At 63.7% G+C, this 15,458-nt stretch overlaps 1 protein-coding gene across 2 annotated transcripts; it reads right to left on the minus strand.

Moving 5' to 3' along the window:
* Positions 1-109: 109 nt before the first annotated feature.
* On the minus strand, positions 110-14,180 carry VANGL2 (VANGL planar cell polarity protein 2). 2 transcript variants are annotated; one of them, XM_074853373.1, is made up of 9 exons: positions 14,102-14,180; positions 7,835-8,029; positions 5,989-6,256; positions 5,784-5,904; positions 3,719-4,326; positions 3,404-3,540; positions 3,065-3,200; positions 2,559-2,790; positions 110-2,033 (listed from the first exon to the last, which is right to left on the minus strand). In XM_074853373.1, the coding sequence occupies exons 3-9, from the start codon at positions 6,057-6,059 to the stop codon at positions 1,773-1,775; spliced, it is 1,566 nt and encodes a 521-aa protein (XP_074709474.1). In that variant the 5' UTR covers positions 6,060-6,256; positions 7,835-8,029; positions 14,102-14,180; the 3' UTR covers positions 110-1,772. The 2 variants fall into 2 exon arrangements, with proteins under 2 accessions (XP_074709474.1, XP_074709475.1); XM_074853374.1 differs by lacking the exon at positions 14,102-14,180 and adding an exon at positions 10,968-11,088.
* Between the last annotated feature and the right edge of the window lie 1,278 nt (positions 14,181-15,458).

Consider the following 15,458-nt stretch of genomic DNA (forward strand, 5'->3'; position numbering starts at 1 on the left):
AAAACAAGCTTTTTATATATTAAAAAACAATTTTACATTTTACAATTTTCTACACGCATGCACAAGGTCTCGGCTCTGCGAAAAAGAAAAAAAAAAAAACAAAACCAAAAACGAACGAAAAAGGGTTTATTCTTCTTAAACTCCAAGTGGAAATTCCCCCCTCCCTGGCTGACCCATCCACTCGCACTCACAAGTCTTTTTTGCAGTAAAACACCCCAAAATGGGCTCCCAGTGGCAGCAGCACTGATGGAGCCGCGGGGACCAGGGGGGTGAAACCCGGGTCCTTCGGCCTCGAGAGGCTGGAAGATGAGGGGAGCGGCAGGGAGGGGTGAGAAACTCCCAAAAAAAAGCAATTCCCTGGAAATGGGGAAAGCCAGCGCCGAGCAGCACAGTGCCTGGATGGGGAAGGACCCCCAGGACCCCTCCAGCATCTTAATGTTGTTACTGGTACTTACTGGGGAAGCCCCCAGCCCCTCTGGGGCGGCACACGTGGCCAGCGTGCCCCGGCTCAAGCGTTGCCCCCTCCAAACTCAGACCCTTTTAGTGCTTAGGACAAAACAAATCCAAATCCAAATCCAACCGCACGCCTCCCTGGGATGAAACCTGGCAGCTCCCACGACCAAACCAACCCCCCCACCCCATACCCAGGACCCCACGAGACCCCCGACCCGGCACAGCCTGCCAAACAACGGAGGCCAGAAGGAAAAAAAAAAAAAAAAAAAATTGAAAATAAATCCATGAGGTATTTGCGACCTTAACAAAACCAAGGGAAGGCCAAAAGCTTTTGCGTCCCCGCCGGCGAAGCAGTCCCTGCTCGTGGGACCACCATGGGCCACCGGCCACCATGGGACGTTAATTAAGGACCTCACTGAGCCACGAGCCCTCATCTCCTCGCCAGGAACCCCTCGTTTCATTCACCCCGCTGGCTCCGGGTCCAGGATTGGACCCTGAGAGACATTTGAAGCTGCTCTGCCTGCAACCCACGGCCACAGCTCCAACCGGCACGGGGAAGCCCCATGGAGATGCTGCTGGGACCAGGGACGTGGGTCACCTCGGGAGCAAGGAAACCACTTAAAAAACCCCTTCTGCTTCTCTTCAAAACCAGATTTTCATTTGCTTTTCTTAAGAGCTGAGCATGGAAACCCATCAGCAGAGAGGCGAGGAGGACGTTCCTACAGCCAGGAGCATCGCTGCTCCGGTGTCTTGGATGCCGGGGGAGGATTTCATAGCAGCCACTGATCACGGAGGTGTTTGCAAAATATTCCCCCCAAAAAATCTCTAAGATTAAAAACCAGCCCCAGACGGCAGGCGGTGGTTTAAGGTCCGAGCCAGGACAGTTGCCAGGTAGAAAGCGGGCAAGAGCAGAAGGTCCTTGGGACCTGATGGTGCTTGAAGACGCTGGTGAAGAACATGTAGAGTTAAATTAGCCCTTGAGTTATGGCACCGAAACGCCGTCTCCTTCCTGGCCGTGCCGCCAGCTGTGCCTTCTGGGGGGATGCTACAAGGACCTGGGTTTCGGGGAGGAGGAGGAGGAGGAGGAGGAGGAGGAGGAAGGGGCTCAGCCCACCTCAACGGGGGTCAAGCCGAGGCGGAGGGCGAGTGGTCACAGGTAGGTGATGGAGCCGGGCATGGGTGCTGCTTCCCGGCACCCGCCACAGTTCTGCCCTCGAGCCGTGGCCTCCCTGAGCCCCGGCGGAGACGGGGAGGACGAGACGGAGGGGTGCGGAGATGGTCTTCCCCCCCGCCCCACCCCCTCTCCATCCCTCTTCAGCTCACACGGAGGTCTCCGACTGCAGCCTCATGACGAACTTGTGCGACTTGGGGTCCACGAACTCCTCCGAGAGCTTGAAGAAAGGGATCTTCTTGGTGCTCACCACCAGGCTGAAGTCCTGGCGCTTCAGCACAAAGACCACCCCATCTTTCAGGCCATTGGTCACCGGCTCCTCGCTGACCAGCGTCCACTGCTTGGCCAGCCAGCGGTCCTTGTGGTACTGGATGGTAGGCCCGGCTGTCAGGTACCGCTCAAGGAACGCCTTGGAGGAGGGAAAGGACATGTGAAAGTCACCTCCCTACGCCTCAGCCTATTTTTTTTTGCAGCCTCAAGCTGCTCGGCAGGTCCTGCAGGAAAAACATCCCCTGCGTGGCTGGTTCCCATCACTGCGTGTTGCTCCCTTGGGGTTACACCCGCTTTTCTGGCTGTATCCCCCAACCCCGTGTTCTCCCGGTGGGATGCTCTCACACGGTGGATATTTTAGACTGGCTCTTAGGAAGGATTTCTTTGCAGAAGGGGCTGTTGGGCGTTGGAATGGGCTGCCCAGGGCAGGGGGGGAGTCCCCATCCCTGGAGGGGTTGAAGAGTCGGGTTGACCCAGCGCTGAGGGATCTGGTGGAGTTGGGAACGGTCAGGGTGAGGTTCGTGGTTGGGCTGGAGGAGCTTCAAGGGCTTTTCCAACCCAGATATTCTGTGAAATCCCCCTCCCCAAGCCCTCACGCTCTGCACCAAGACCTCAGGCAAAGCTGTGGCCCCATCCCGCCTCGCTGTGCCTGCCCCGCGCACACCTTGGGCGTCATGTCGTGGGTGATGCAGAACTCGAGGTGCTGCAGGATGCTCTCCATGGTGTGGTAGGGCTGCTGCTTGGTGGTGCGCAGGTACTTCTGCATGGCCCGGGCCATGGAGGCGAAGATGGCCTGAGCCGCCTCCCGCGGGTCCATGATCTCCCGGGGGTTCTTCTGATCCTCCTCCTGCAGCCGCTTGATGTGGGTGAAGGCTTCTTCCACCGCCACCACCAGCCTGCGGGAGGAAAGCCACGGATGCAGCTGCAGCGGGGCAGGGTCCGGCCACGGGCGGGGAGATCCCCTGGGCTCGTGGGGAGCCACTCGCCACCTGCCCGTGGACGGCAGAAACCCCATTTCCCACCCCAAAAACATTTTGCGGCGAGATCTGGTTGTGTCGCGCAACAGCGGGGATTGGGGTCCCCCCTCCCTCCTGCCAGCACAGCCCCGGGGTGGCGCGATGGGCACCCCACGGGGCACGCGGAGCCCGGGCCCCGCCGCCGGCCCCGTACCTGGCGCGGCGTTTGCGCACCCTGCGCTCGTGCTCCGCCTCCTCGTAGTAATACTCGTTGTGGCTGTTGTCGCGCCGCCGGGCAGCCGCCGCGATGACGGCCCGCGACTGGCCCGTGGAGTTGTTCGTTGTGTTTTCTGCAGGGGGGGGAAAAAAAAAAAAAAGGGAGGTTAGAGAGGGGTTGGGGGGGGTGCTCGATGCTCCCTCTGTCCCGCGGCCAGGCTGCGGCGATCGTGCTCCGGGCTCTCCCGAGCTGAGAGGAGCCTCCGGAGAGGGAAACACAAGGATGGGGAAGGGAAGGAGGAGAACGAGAGGAGAAGCCAAGGGAAGGGGAGCTCACCCTCGCCGAGGGAATAGACTTTAAACCCGGACATTTTCTTGGACAGGACGGATTTTGGCAGGTTGAGGAGGGCAGGGTTGTAGACTGGGAAATCGTGGTAATAGTTCTCCAGGATCCACACGGCCGCTCGCTGGATGCTGCGGGGAGACAGAGCGGGCGCGGCGGCCACCGAGAGCCCCCTGTTAGCCCCGTGCCCAGGGCACACCCAGCCAGGGCACGACAGGGAGGGAGAGACGGACACGAACACCCGTGCGCACCAACGCATGTTGGGGGGGGACGTGCACCCCAAAAACCCCCACCGGCCCCCCCCCATACCTGAGATGACCGACGTTGTAGAAGCGGCTGGCGCCGTCGGCGGAGCGCACGGCCTTGAGGGTGAACTGGGGCTGGAGCTGGCGCAGCTCCAGCAGCACCACGGCCAGGTAGTGCACGAAGAGCAGCGCGTCCACCAGCGACACGGCGTACTGCACCACGCCCTGGTAGTTGCGGTCCCGCGAATCCAGGATCCGCACGCCGTAGAAAAGCCAGTAGGAAACGACGAGGAGGAAGACCAGCACCATGAGCAACGCTCGGAAGACGAAGACGCGCGGGAAGAAGGCTTTGGGGCGACGGAAGAAGAGAGCCCAGCTGCCCAGCAGGAGGATGAGGAGTTTGAAGGCCACGGAGATGAAGAGCCCCTCGCAGGGTGTCCCGCAGGGCTCCAGCTCCTCCCGCCACAGCAGCTGGGGCAGGAGCATGAAGGCGAGGGGGGTGAGGAAGGCGAGCAGCGCCAGCGCCCCGGCCAGCGAGACGCCCAGGTGCCGGGAGCAGTCCAGGTGGGCGCTGTCCTCCATGTCCTTGGTGATGCGGGTGATGTCATCGTGCGAGATGCTGTGCTCCGACGTCCCCGTCACCACCGTCGTGGTCTCGCCCCAGTTGTCATCCTGGGGAGGGTGGATGGGAGGGTCACCTTGGGGATGGCTCCGTGTCGCCCCAAATCCCCGCCCCCCCCAGCTCCAGCACCTCCCATCCACCAAACCTCAAAGCCTGGCGCGCTGCCCGGCGCCATCACCCCCATTTTGACAGCGGAAACCTCAGCCTGGGGTGGGGGGAGATGCAGCGATTTGGCCGGGACCCTCGAGGAAACCCTCGGCGACGGCTCCGTGCCGCGCTCCACCTCTCCGGCGCTGGCGAGAGCAGCTTTGGAAGTGGGAAGCATCCTGCTCCCAGGCAAACCCCCTCATTAGCGGGGCCAGAAGGAACATGCCCGGCTGCCGTCCCAACACACCCTCGCCGCCGCCGCCGCCGCGCAGGCGGGTGCTGCCTCCCCCCAGCAAAATCGACGGCGATCCGGCAGCTCAGGGCACCGGACAGGTCTCCCACTGCCTCCAAAAATCCCCCCCACTCCAGCCAGAGGGGCACAGAAACCACCTGTCCCCATTTGATTCCTTCCCAGCTAAAACGTGGGGTTTCAGTGGAGGGAGATGTTGCCAAAACCACCACCCCAGCACAGCCACGGGTCTGTCCATCTGTCCGTCCTCTCGCTCAGACTTTCCCATTCTGTTTTCCAGCACTTTGGCACCCCTCAAACTCGGGGTTTTATCGTATCATCATTTTTCCGCCTTAAATTTCCACAGAAAAGCCAGCAATTTCATTCCAAACAGCAAAATAAAGCCACAGTCTGGGGCTTTCTGGAGGGATGGGAAGCAGAGGAGGGTCCAGGAGGAGCCTGTCCCCAGGTAAACCCAGGCTGCCATCGGCTCGCTCTGGCCACGGCTGGACCGGGCAGGCTCAGCCGCCGGCATCGTGGCCACCACAAACCCCGGCCTCTGCCGGCGCCGATTCCTTGGTGGGGGAAGATGAAAAGAGCCAGAGCCGCCTGCGTAGGTGGCTGGGAGATGATTAAAGCCAAGGACCGGGCTCCAAGGCGGCCGGAGGAGTCCCAGCACCCAGCGTGGGGGCACGGCAGAGCCCCCCCTGTGGGACCACTCGCCGGTGTGATCCCGCTGGGAGCCGGGCCGGGGTTCTTACACCTTGGCACGGCCGAGCCGGCGTCGCCCGCGGGTGCCGAGCGAGGAGCTGGAGCTCATCCCCAGCGAGAGGAACCCCAAGGATTGGATCCCCCCGGGGTGTTTTCCACCCTTGCCCACCCCGGCTGCTTCCCCGGGGCGCCGCGACAGCCGGTCCCCTTTTCATTTGCACCCGCGCCGCCCGCCCGCCCTCCCCGCCGGCGCCGCTCGCCGCAGCCCGTCCGCCAGCCATGGGCCAGCCCGACCGGCTCGACCGGAGCACCAGGCGTGCCGGGAGCCCCCGCGCCCCGCCGGCAGCTCCCACCCTCGGCAGCATCCCCGCCACGGGGCAGAGATGCCAACCCCATTCCTCCCCCTGCCGCCCAACTCACCCTCTCGTCCCCCCGAGTCGATTCATTGTCCAACAAGGGCTCGCCTGGCGCTTGGATGGTCACCGACTTGTCCCCGCGGCTCCCGTCCCGGCTTTTGGAGCGATGTCGGTCCCGCCGGTCCCTGGAAAGGCAAGAGAGGGGAGTGGGGTGGGTGTGCGGGGGGTGGCAGCACCCACTGGGGCCAGGGGACGCACCGACCCCTCACCTGTGCTTGCGGGAGCTGCGGGAATGCCCGGACTTGTAGGAATATCCCGAGTACTGCGACTCATTGTCCATGGTGTCGGAGCGCCGGGGCTTGTGCCGCTCCACGCCGAGGGGCTTGGGTCTCCCCGGCCCCGGGACAGCGGCCAGGGCCTCCTTCAGAGGGGGCTTCTTCAGGCCCAGGGGCACCTTCAAGAAGTCGACCGTCACCTTGAGGGACTCTATTTTGATCACCTGGTTGGGCTCGTTTCAGGAGAAATTGGCTCGCCTGCCTGCGGAGGCGAAGGGGAGGGTCAGCGGCGGCTCGGCAGCATCCCAGCGATCGCCCGGGGGTCCCGGTGAGCAGCCCCTCGCCCACCACCCACCCCATCCCTGCACCGCCATGGCTCTAGCCTGGTGGCAAATGGCCACGGGACTTCAGCAGGGAAAGGGAATTTGGGTCACTTTGGGGCATTTTCTATTTTATCCCATGCCCAAGCTGGGGCCGGGATGGCCACCTTCCCCTTTACTACAATTCTGCATGATTAGCTTCTGTTTTGGGTGATTTACACTTTAATTAATATCACAATTATTAACTGCCAAGAGAGTGCCTAGGGTGGGGGCCAAAAAAAAAAAAAGGAATGAATAATTGGGCGCAGGCAAAGTTTCAGGCCCATCTCGCAGCGCGGGGCTCTGCCCGGACACGTTTCCCAGCACGGAGCCGGGATCTCACACCCAGGAGATGGGCGCAGGAGTCCCGGTTTCTCGAGGAGCATCTCTTGGCTCCGGCTCCCCTCGCAGCAACAGCCTGAGCTGGGGAGAACTGGGGGCTGCTGGGGGCTGCGGGGAGCTCCCAGGCTGCCGGGAGCCACCGCGGTGGCTCCGAGGATGGAACCGCTGGCCTGGGCCACCTGGATGGGTCCACGGTTGCCAGGCTGGCTCGGAGCAGATACCATCCCCCTGCGCGCTGACTCACGCTGCCGCGGCGTTATTCGCCAACCCCAGACTCCCATTAGAGCCTCCTGCAGGCGCACACGTATATAAATATACACACGCGCGCGCGGGGCACCCACCTACGCCCACTTCTGGGGTCGGATCTCTGCTGCGTGGGGAAAATAACGTCGTGCTGAGCTCCCCGCTGGTTTTGGGGAGTCCCAAGCTGCTCACAGCCCCAACGTGGGTTCGGGGCTGCCTGGCCGGGGTCTGCGATCCCACCGGTGACATCCCCCCCCATGCTGGAGGACGCTGGACCCCGTGAGAGGGGTCCTGCCAAATCCTCCTGCCCACACCCTAAGGGTGCTGGGGGGCTGCGGGCATTAGGCACCCCCCAGAGCCCCCAAACCCTCCCTCCCAGCCAGCACCGCTGTGTTTGGGGGTGGGCCTGTGCCGGGTTACCACGGAAATGCCATTTCGACCAAATAAAACCCAAACGTCTTTTGGCCTCTTTTCCAAGGCCTCAAAGAGGGGGAGATGGGGTCGAGGAGGCAAAAATGCAGCGGGGGGGTGGGGGGGGGATGCTTTTGTCCCAGATGCTGGATGCTCACACATTTATCACTATGGAAACAAAAGCCCCCCCCCACGCCGGTTGTCTAGGAGATGGCAACAGGGCCGGGAACTCGTCCCAGCATCCCCAGCGAGCGATGGGGGAAGGGGCCGGGAGAGAAAGGACCCCCCTGTGCCCCCCCCCAGCCTCCTGCCAGCCCCCCCCCTCTTCTGGGCTTTGTTTGCAGGCAGGGATCAGGTTTCTGCTGGGAACAATACCGGGCCTCGGTCATCGGCGCAGGGGGCCTGGGACTGGTTTGTCCCCAGTCCAGTCCATTAACACCATTAGGAGGTGGATACTGGGGCGGGGGCCGGACGGGGGGACTCACCGGCGGGGCGGTGCGGGAGGTCAGGGCGCGGCGGGTGCAGGCGGGTGGTGTCCCCCGTCCCGGCGGTCACCGAGGCACTTGGGGCATCCTGAGGCTCCGGCGGGGTCGGCATCCAGCTGGCAGGCGCCGGAGGGGGGCTGCGCATGGGGGGGTCGCTCACGGGACGGGCGGCCGTGCCGGGGCTCTGCGGTCGAGCTGGGGGAAGCAAGAGAGAAGGAAATGAGGAGCCAAGCATCCAGGCATCCCCTCCCCAGGGACCGGGACCACGCGTGGGCCGTGGCCCAGCCACGTGTCACACCAGGCGCTGAATCCCTTGTCCCGCGGGTCACCCATCCCGGTGCCCTCTGGGGGTATCGACCCCCCCGAGAGCTCTTTGCGTGGTCTTGACCCCTGGCGAGCACCCGAGAAAAGCGATGGGCAGGGGAGGGTGGGCTGGACACCACGACAGCCCAAAACCTGCCCCGGCATCGCATCCACGTCACACCAGCACCCTGCCCCGTACCCCAGCGCCCTCCCCGAGGTGTCCAGAGCCAGGCTGAGCACCGCTCCCGCGCCCCCCCCAGCCAGGCCAGGAGAGGCGAAGCCGATTTATCAGCCGAAATCAAGATGGGGTTTGCCAACACAGCCCGTGGATTTAAGGCTCCTTGGCAACCGGTATCCCACGGCCAGTAGCCACACTTCAAGTTCACCCCCGAGTCCCGGCGCCGTCCAGCTCCCAGAGGCAAAGCCGGAGCCTGGAGGTGAAGGTCGATGCGTTCAGAGGGAGAACAAGGGACGCGCTTCCGAGGGCGGCGAGCGAGGAGCCCCGGGAACGGCTGCAGAGGGCCACGACGAGCCCGGCCCTTCAATCGCGGGCTGGCGACGGGGCCGAGGTTACGGGCAGAGGCTTTGGGGCCCGTTCCCAGGGATGGTTTGCTCCGGCGTGATCCACTGATGAACCACGAGCGACCTCCGCATCCGGACCAGGGCTCGGCTCCGGCCGACGAGGACCCTCCGTCTTGCCGGTATCAAAACGGCTGAATTTTCTCCCCATCAAAGGCTGGCGGGGGCGGTGGGGGGAGGAATAACCCCCAACCCAGCAATTCTGCAAAGGTTAATTTGTAAATCAAGAAGCCATCCCGCAGGTCGCTGGAGCTGGGAGCTCCTCGTCCTCCTGTCCCGTGGCCGCTCTGGTGCTGGCAGAGCAACTTGGCCGCTCCGGTGGGGAAGAAAGGGATTTTTTTTTTTTTTTTTTTTTTGGTGGTTTGCCCGGTGGAGTGGGGAAAGCCGGTTCGGCAGCACGAGGTGCTCAGGTGGAGAGGCTGGCAGCGCCTGCCTCGTCTCCAGGAGAAGCGGCTTCGCCTTCCCGAGCCCTCAGAGACACGGAGCAACCGCCGAGGGCTGGGAGCGAGAGCCAGACGCATGCAAACGAGGAGGAAAACTCACATTTTTAATAGCGAGGTGATTAACCATCAGAACAAACTCCCCAGGGGAGGAGAGGATTTGCCATCTCTTGACATCTTCAAGTCCAGACTGGATGGTTTCTCGGGATGATGCTGGAGCACATCACAGGGTTCAAAGCAGAGAGAGCTCGGCTGGGGCTTCGGGGCGGCCAGAAAAGCCGCTGCCGCCGTCTCTTCTGCCTTTGAGTCCACAAACCTCAAACACGAACCATCTTTTGCATTCAAATGCTCAAAAAATAGATCCAAGCGTTTCTAGACGAAAAAGCTTTCATATTTCAAACAGCTCCAGGGCAAATCCCAAGAGGGAAATCCTCTCCTCCCATCCCCAGCGAGGCAGCGTGCCCCTCGGACCGGGCAGCACGTGGCTCCCTCCCCGCGTTATTCAGCACTGAGACCTCACAAGAGCTGGACACAACGTTCGCTGGAGAAAAACCCGCTTTGAGCAAAGGGCAGAGGGAGAAATCAGCGGCTGAACAACTTCTGTCCCGGCCAAGAGGGTTGGGACCGACCCGGCTGCCTTCGCGCTGGAGCAGATCAGCGAGCGTCCACCCGTTCCCGTGCCAGAGCTCAGCGATTTACGCCACCGGTGCTCTTTTTCCAGCACCTGCAAATCTAGATCAATTAAATAAATACCAGCATTGAGTCAGGATGCTCTAATGTGGTTACAAGAGGGGTGTGAACGTGGCCCTTCGCACACCGGCGATAGCTGGTTTCCCACCGCCGGGGCCAAGCAGGAGCAGAAGGAAACATCAGCCACATCTGCGCCGCTGTTTCCCTGCTGGACCCAACAAGCGTTGTGGCAACTGGGAAACTGAGTCACGGAGCGGGCCAGGAGGACCCTGCGGTCCTGGATTCCCAGCACATGACTCCACCGCTGTTTATCCTCCCAATAAGCCCGGGAGGGCTGGAAGCGCCGCTCTGCCCGTGACAGAGATGGGGAAACTGAGGCACACCGCCAGCCGGAGCCCGTGGCTGTTTATGGACAGGCAGAAAACCTAACGCGAGCCTCAGCCTTGCCTCACACCATCATTTTTGGGCTGTCCTCCCTCACCGCGCCGACACCGGGGAGGTTGGCCCGGGGACCCCCTGAGCAGTGATGCCCACGGTGGGGATGCCGCCGGGACCAGCCTGGGAACGGGAGGCACCTCCCAGCCCTGGCACACGGGTTTGCCAAGCGCCCAGCTACACATTTGCCTGCTTGGCTACACCAACACGCCTTGCTGCCTCCACACAATAGGAGCCTTCCCTGGCCGGCCACCACCGCGCTCCCCCACTGGCCACCGGCCCCTCGAGGAAGCGGGAGGTGGCCAGGGATGGGATGGAGCAGTGGCCGTATTTCACGTAAGCACCAAATGCTGGGAGACGGAGGAAGGTGCCAGCACCGGGAGCTGGGTGCCCACGGGTGACCCACAAAGAGCAGAAGGTGGGTGCACGGCTACAAAAAAACCCCACGGGTGGCTCCTGCTTGGATTGGGGGGGCAGACGGGCTCCCCAGGCAGGAGCTGGGGGGTCAAAGCAGATCCCCTCTGCCACGTCTGGGCCCCAAGCACTGACCGTGCACCATCCACCGAGGAGCCAGGGAGAGGCCGCCAAGGCAATTCGCTGCCTTCCCCCTCTTCGCACGCCCCCTCCGAAGCACAAACACCAACAGTTTTCCTTCCCTTCTCCCCGGGCCGTACCCAGCCCCGCACCTCCTCTCCGCTGAGGCTTCCCAGCGAGCTCACGGTGCATCCCTCAACCCAGAGGCTGCTCCACTCCTTTCCATGGGCGAGTCCGCCCGTGTCGGGCTGGGAAAGCGGCCGCCCCCGTCCCCCAGCCGCTGCTGGGTGGAATCCACAAACTTCCAGCTCTTTGGTCCGTTGGCACGACCGGGCGCTTCACAGGGACGCGGGAAAGGCCCATGGGAAGCCCGAGTGGCTTAATCCAACTCCCCCACGGGGTCTCATTCTGCTCTCAAATTGCTCAGCGTCAGCTTGGATGCAGAAGGTTTAATATCCCTTCCAAACTGCCAGCTTTAATTACGATTGCTCGGGATTGTTACAATATCCACAGGAATGTCCAGTCCCTCGAGCGCTCGGTCCCCACCAAGTTTCCTCCAGCGGGGAAGTGCCACTGTGTGACTACGGGACAAATCCCAACCTTTCACCCGGCATTTCAATCCCGTTGTGTGTCCGGGAGAGCGATGGAGGTCGCAGCCGCATCGGGCGGCGGGGATGGACTAGCTGCCTCCGCGCAGGTAAAAATGACTGCACCGAGATCTAGAACCAGAGGGAGAAAAAAAAAAATGTACAAAACCCAGGGATTTGCATGAGAACAGGGCTCGATGCAAAGAGAAAGGTATTTGCATTGCAAAACACGCCGGCACCAAGGGATCCTAACTGCAGCCCTACAGCCAGCTGCACTCCTTGCCCGCTCATCTCTGCCTTCCCGGGGCTCAGCACCCAGCGCGGGGGCTCAGCCCGCACCCCAAATCCTCGCACCCCCATCATCCGCCCCGGCCCGAGCTCGCGGGGAGCACTCGGGGCTCCCCAGGAAGACGAGCAGCAGCTTCACCCTCGTGGTTTCTGGCGCTGGGTCCAGGCGGAGGTGGGGTGGCACCGTGATGTCCAGCCCATCGCCAGCTCCTCCGCTGCCCCCATCACACCTCCCTGTCCCCTCCTGCTCCCACCGCCCCTCCAGCCACACCAGCGGCACCTCTGGGTGGGATGTCGGCATGAAGGGACAAACCTATGGATCCCAGATCGCATCCCGGAGTCCCGGGATCCCGCAGTCCCAGGCTGCTTCTCCGGTGGTCACCAGCATCCGAGCGGGGCCAGGGCGAGCCGAGGAGGCGCAGGGCTTCGAGCTCGAGCTTCGGGCTGTTACTTTCCTTTCAGCGCGTTCTCCAAGAGCATCGTTGGAAGCTCTGTCCCCAAAGAGCTGCAGCAACACCCAAAAACGCCAGTTCTGACCCCAAAGGGCCACCCGCAGCACAAACGACTGCGCTTTTATAGCTCGGCTCCATCAGCTCCAGGTGCCTAAGACTTAACCCTCCTAAATCTGCAGCGGGCAGACAGCATTATCCGTGTCTCGGAGCCTGGAAAAGCAGCGCAGAGATGGGATCCGTGGGGGTCAGGCGAGGGAAAAAACCCCTCGCGTGGGGTCTGGCTGGTCCCGCAGCGCCGGTGCCACGATGCCCCCGGGTCCGAGCGCTCACGGCTCCATCGCTGGCACTCACACGGGGGTGGCCGGGGAAGGCAGTGAAACCCCCAGGTTTTCTCGGAGGCCCCCTCCCAAGCATCCTGCCTGGACAATAAAGCCATAAAGCATCTGCCAGCTGTGCCGACCCTCCGCAAACAGACCCGAAATCTAAAATTTAGTCGGAGCGAAGAGCTGAGGCCTGCCTGACGCCAGGGAGATGGGCTCCCTGCCTTCCCCCCAGCCCCATTGTCTGCGAGCTGATGAAAACAAGAAACCACATTTGATCGTTCAAACGGCTGAAGGGAGCCCAGGGGGAGCACGGGGGTGGGCAGGCGGTGCCCCCCGCCCCGTGCCCATCCCGGGGGCCCGTGCCTCCACGATGGGGGTTGCCCACGAGACCCGGCGACCCGCAACCCTAAAACAAGCCCCCCACGGTCCAACAGCCAGGCGAGGAGCCATCGCCGGCTCCAATGAAGTCGTCTGCTAATTAAATCAGCCGGTCTCATCCTGAGCTCTCCCCCCGCCCAGCACAAAGACGGTGTAAATACGCAGGAGAAGCCGGGCTGCGCTGAGATCGCATCTGACTCAGGCTGCCTCGGAGCCCAGCTCAGTCCCAACACAATCCCGAATTGCGGTGATTAAGCAACAGCCGTCCCCAGAGGCTCTGTGAAGATAATATTTAATTTTTTTTTTTTTTTTTTCTTAACCTCCGCCTCAGTTATTATACCAAGGCCTGGGGGAGGGAAACAGACTCTACGCCCTCTCCCAAGGAAATAAAGCCTCTCGCCCCAGACAGAGCAGCAGGGCCGATGTCTGAGCCCGGCGTGGAGCGGAGGGAACTCCCTGTTGGCTCAGGGCGCTGTGCCAGGCCAGGACCAAGATAAACCGGCTCAGAATCCGGCCGGGTCTCTCGCAGAAGCAGGTGAGCGTGCTGGCGGGGACAGGCGCAGCGGGCAGACCCCGTCCCGCAGCAGGAGCATCGGCCCTTTTCACCTCCTCATCCTCAGAGCAGCCACCCAGCCCCTCGCAGGGGTGTGGGCACCCCATGGGTGCCCCACCCTTGTCCCCCAGCCGCTGCCACGGTCACCCTGCGGCGGGCAGGATCAAACCCAGCGCTTACACCCGCGTCGGGCACAAAGGGCTCGGAGGCCAACGGGCGGTTGACCGCAGCGGGGCAACTTGGCTAGTAAACCCCAGAAAAAAGCCACAGGCACCAGTGTCAGGCTACACACAACCCGAGGGGGGGCGGGGGGGGGAACGGGACACCCCCAGCCCCACTGCGTCACCCCCCGGGGAGGCTCCCAAAAAGGGAGCACCCAGCACGCTGGGAGCGGGGCCCATTGCTGGGGGCATCCTCAGCACCCCCCCGCCGCCCCGCCCGGGGACACCCCCTCACCCCGACCCCTGCTTTAGGGCTGGGGGGGAAAACCCCACCCTGGCAGCCCCGTGGCAGGCAGCGAGGCCCCCCCGGGAGCGGGGCTCGCCGAGCAGCCGCTCCCCGCCTGGCCGCCGGCCCAGGAAAGTCCCCGGCTTCCCAGGCCCTTCCTGCAGGGACGTGCCGAGCCCGGCCCCGGCCCCGCTCCCCGGCCCCGCACCCCGTTTCCCCCCGGTTTTCCGCCCCCCCGCTCCCTCGCCCCGCACTCACCATCGCCGCCGCACCTTTGTGCGCGTCCCCCCCCGCCCCCCCAGCACCAAAATCCCGCGGCTGCTGCTGCTGCTGTTGCTGCTGTTGCTGCTGCTGCGGCGGCGGAGGAGGAGGAGGAAGAGGAGGAGGAGGCGGAGGAAACCCCGAATCCCAGCGGAACGGCTCCCCCCCCCCCCCCCCCCCAAGCCCCGCTCCGGTGCGCCCGGCCCCGGCCCCCCCCCTCCCGCCGCTGTTCCCGGCCGCTCCCCCCGCGCCGCCCATTGTCTCCGCTCCGCGCTCCCGGCGCCCCTCCGGGGCCATTGTCTTTGGGGGGGGGACGACACACACGCACACAGGACCCCCGGCTTCCTCCCCCCGCCACACCCCCCCCTTCCGACGTGCAGCTTGGGTTTTTAAGATAAGGGCGGGGGGGGGGGGGATGCCCCAGGGGGTCCCCACTTCTGGGGGGGTGATGCTCAGGGTTAAGACTCCCCCCCCCGGGTTCATCACTCGTGCCTGGGGGTCACCGTGTCCCCCAAGTACCCCCCCGCACCCAGGCACGAGCATGGCCACACCAGAGGCGGGGGGGGGGGGGGGGGGGGAAGGACGAGCCCTCGCCCTGGCTGAGGTGCCCCCCGAAAAGGGGTAACAGCCCGCGGGGTCCCGCTCCTCCTCCTGCCTTTGTGCCGTGGGTTTTGTTTTGGGGTGGGGGGGTAAGGACACGCCTGTGAACAAGAGGCTCCCCGCTGCCCTTGGGTGCCCCCCACCCACCCAAACCGGGCCCATCGCCCCGGTCTGGCTCTGGCCACTCGTGTGCCCGGGTGGAGGGTCCGGCCGTGCCCCCGTACGTGGGAACAGCCCGGGGCCAGCCCCAACCCTCTGCCCCGGGGGGGTGGGAGCACCTGGAAGACCCCCCCCGTTCCCAGCTTCTGCTCCCCAGGGAGAAGGTGGGACGGGGTGGGGGGGACACACCTGCAGATGCCCCCCTTGGCAGAGGGGGGGGGGGGGGGGGGGCGGCTGGAAAGGACAGAGCTGTACCCCATGTGAGCCCCCCCACGGGTGTGGGGGTCCCTAACGGGGTGTGGGAGGGGGGCTCAGGGCCCAGTGATTTGGGGCAGCACCCACGGGAAGGAGCCTGTGCTCTTGGGGGGCACTCGTGGCGGCAGGGGTGCTGGGAAAGGCGGGGGGGGCACTGCTGAAAGAGGGGGGTGCCAGCCCCCCCACCTGCTCCAGAGGGAGGGACCCCCAAATCACCCCTGTGCCCCCCCACCCCAGGGGTCAGGGACCCCCACACAGAGTGTCCCAAAAAGCCGGTTCCTCCATCGGGCGAGGCCAGAACATGTGTGAGCCCCCCCCACGCACCCCCCAAAGCGTGGGG

The sequence above is a fragment of the Strix uralensis genome, chromosome 32, assembly GCF_047716275.1.
Source record: "Strix uralensis isolate ZFMK-TIS-50842 chromosome 32, bStrUra1, whole genome shotgun sequence".
Lineage (NCBI taxonomy): Eukaryota > Metazoa > Chordata > Aves > Strigiformes > Strigidae > Strix > Strix uralensis.

What these genes read in the sequence shown, in the direction of transcription:
- VANGL2 (XM_074853373.1), bottom strand. Translation starts at nt 6,059, where the DNA reads ATGGACAATGAGTCGCAGTACTCGGGATATTCCTACAAGTCCGGGCAT. An exon ending in CGACTCGGGGGGACGAGAGG is followed by an intron (nt 4,327 to 5,783) that starts GTGAGTTGGGCG and finishes CACCCTCCCCAG; the next exon opens with GATGACAACTGGGGCGAGAC. An exon ending in GTGCGCAAACGCCGCGCCAG is followed by an intron (nt 2,791 to 3,064) that starts GTACGGGGCCGG and finishes TTCCTCCCGCAG; the next exon opens with GCTGGTGGTGGCGGTGGAAG.